The 1,723-nt window shown below is 41.0% G+C and overlaps 1 protein-coding gene across 1 annotated transcript in view; it reads left to right on the top strand.

The window, feature by feature from the left end:
• LOC107576053 (RGM domain family member B-like) overlaps positions 1 to 1,723 on the top strand; it is a gene marked incomplete at its 3' end in the record, with an annotated part of 9,823 nt that overhangs the window by 6,260 nt on the left and 1,840 nt on the right. Inside the window, exon 2 of the mRNA XM_016262322.1 lies at positions 340 to 851. Coding sequence (XP_016117808.1) covers positions 340 to 851 — 512 coding nt within the window. The remainder of the gene's footprint in view (positions 1 to 339; positions 852 to 1,723) is intronic.

Here is a 1,723-nt window from a genome sequence, read left to right as displayed (position 1 = left end):
CATATCCAATGAAGCAGTTACTATTTTCACACTTTTGTTAGACCATATCCATAAAACAACTTAACTAAAAAGAATCCAGACAAGGAATGTTTTCATGGTTTGGAATAGCAATCAGCAGCTTTTCAGATGCCATGCTGACTCGAGTGCAACCAATGAATGTGTCAGAATGACAAAATACAGCAGTCGGGTAGCTGTTAAACAGGTTTAGTAGCTAAAAACCATCTAAGGCTAAGAACTTTAATTATGAACATCTCCATCACCAACCAACCATCACATAGTGATTCTCTCACAGTTTTAAATGCATCTCATTAATGCCTAATTCTTCTTGATTCTCAACAGTGTGCTGCCAAAAATGTCGAATTCAGCGCTGTAATGCGGAGTACGTGGCCTCATTCTCACCCTCCGGTGGCTTGCAAGAAGAGGTGCTTCCAGATGTGGACTACTGCATCGCTCTGAGGGCCTACTCGTTGTGTACGCGCCGCACAGCTCATGGATGTAGAGGGGACTTGGTGTACCACTCCGCTGTATTCCGAATTAAAGAGCTCTTTGCACAGCACAACTGCTCCAGTGATGGCCCAACGTCGTCAGCCAAAGCACCCAGCACTTCCAAGCCGCCAGTGGTGGACGTCTGCAACTATGAAAGCAGGGTGCTCGCCTTGGGCCCGGCGGCCCAACAGAAAAAGTATGGACATTGTGGATTATTCGGTGATCCTCACTTGCGAACTTTTCGGGATGAGTTCCAAACATGTAGGGTTGAAGGGGCCTGGCCACTCATCCACAACCGATACCTTTCGGTTCAAGTCACAAATGTACCGGTGGTTGAAGGCTCCAGTGCTACAGCAACCAACAAGGTTAGTTGAACAAATTGCATGTGTTAGCTTAGTGTAAGTGTGACCTGTTCCAAACTGTATTGGTCCCTTTAGTAAAGCAGAGTAACCATGATACTGGTGGGTGGTTGTTTTCAACCCTTGTCATCAGTGCAAGTATTGAAAATGTCAAAGCAATCTTTTACTCACCCACATGTTGTATTCTATATGACTGACTTTTGTTTTTGTTTTTGCAGAGCACAAATGAAGATATTTTGAAGAATTTTTCAACTTTTATGTCCATACAATGAGTCAGTAGTGTCCAAAGCCAACATTTGAATCCCTTGACTTTGTAAAGACAAAAACGCAGACATTTTTTTACAAAAAATATCATCTTGTATGTTTCACAGAAGAAAGTTGGTTTCGGACCCAATTAACTTTCATTGTAAGGACAAAAAAATCTTCAAAATATATTAATTTGTTCTTTGCAGAAGAATGAAAGTCACATAGGTTTGGATGACATGAGGACATGTTTGGGTGAACTTTTCCTTTGATACTATATAAAACTGTTTGGCAAAGTATATTAATTTATATTGTATAATATTAAAATAGATTACCATATAATTGTAACTGAAACTAAGGATTTTGGGGAAAAGGGGGCCGTGTTTTATGTTCTTGCATGGTCCAAAGAAACCATTCAAACCAAAAGCTTGAGAGAGAGAGACCGACAGTCAGCCCAAACAATGATGTCATTAGGGGGGCATTTTTTTCTCTTGTATTAAGGGATGTGGATTTAGACTGTTGAGCCGTGGCAGCAATGCAGGACCAAAAGACTATAATAGAATCCCCCAGCTGTTTCACAAAGAGTGGGGGAGACACAAAAGTTTGTACCCCCATCAAAAATTATTCAGACTATA

Source organism: Sinocyclocheilus grahami, unplaced genomic scaffold, assembly GCF_001515645.1.
Source record: "Sinocyclocheilus grahami isolate Dianchi unplaced genomic scaffold, SAMN03320097.WGS_v1.1 scaffold3157.1, whole genome shotgun sequence".
Lineage (NCBI taxonomy): Eukaryota > Metazoa > Chordata > Actinopteri > Cypriniformes > Cyprinidae > Sinocyclocheilus > Sinocyclocheilus grahami.
Note: the sequence above shows the minus strand (reverse complement) of the source record. Positions and strands in the feature narration are given on the sequence as shown.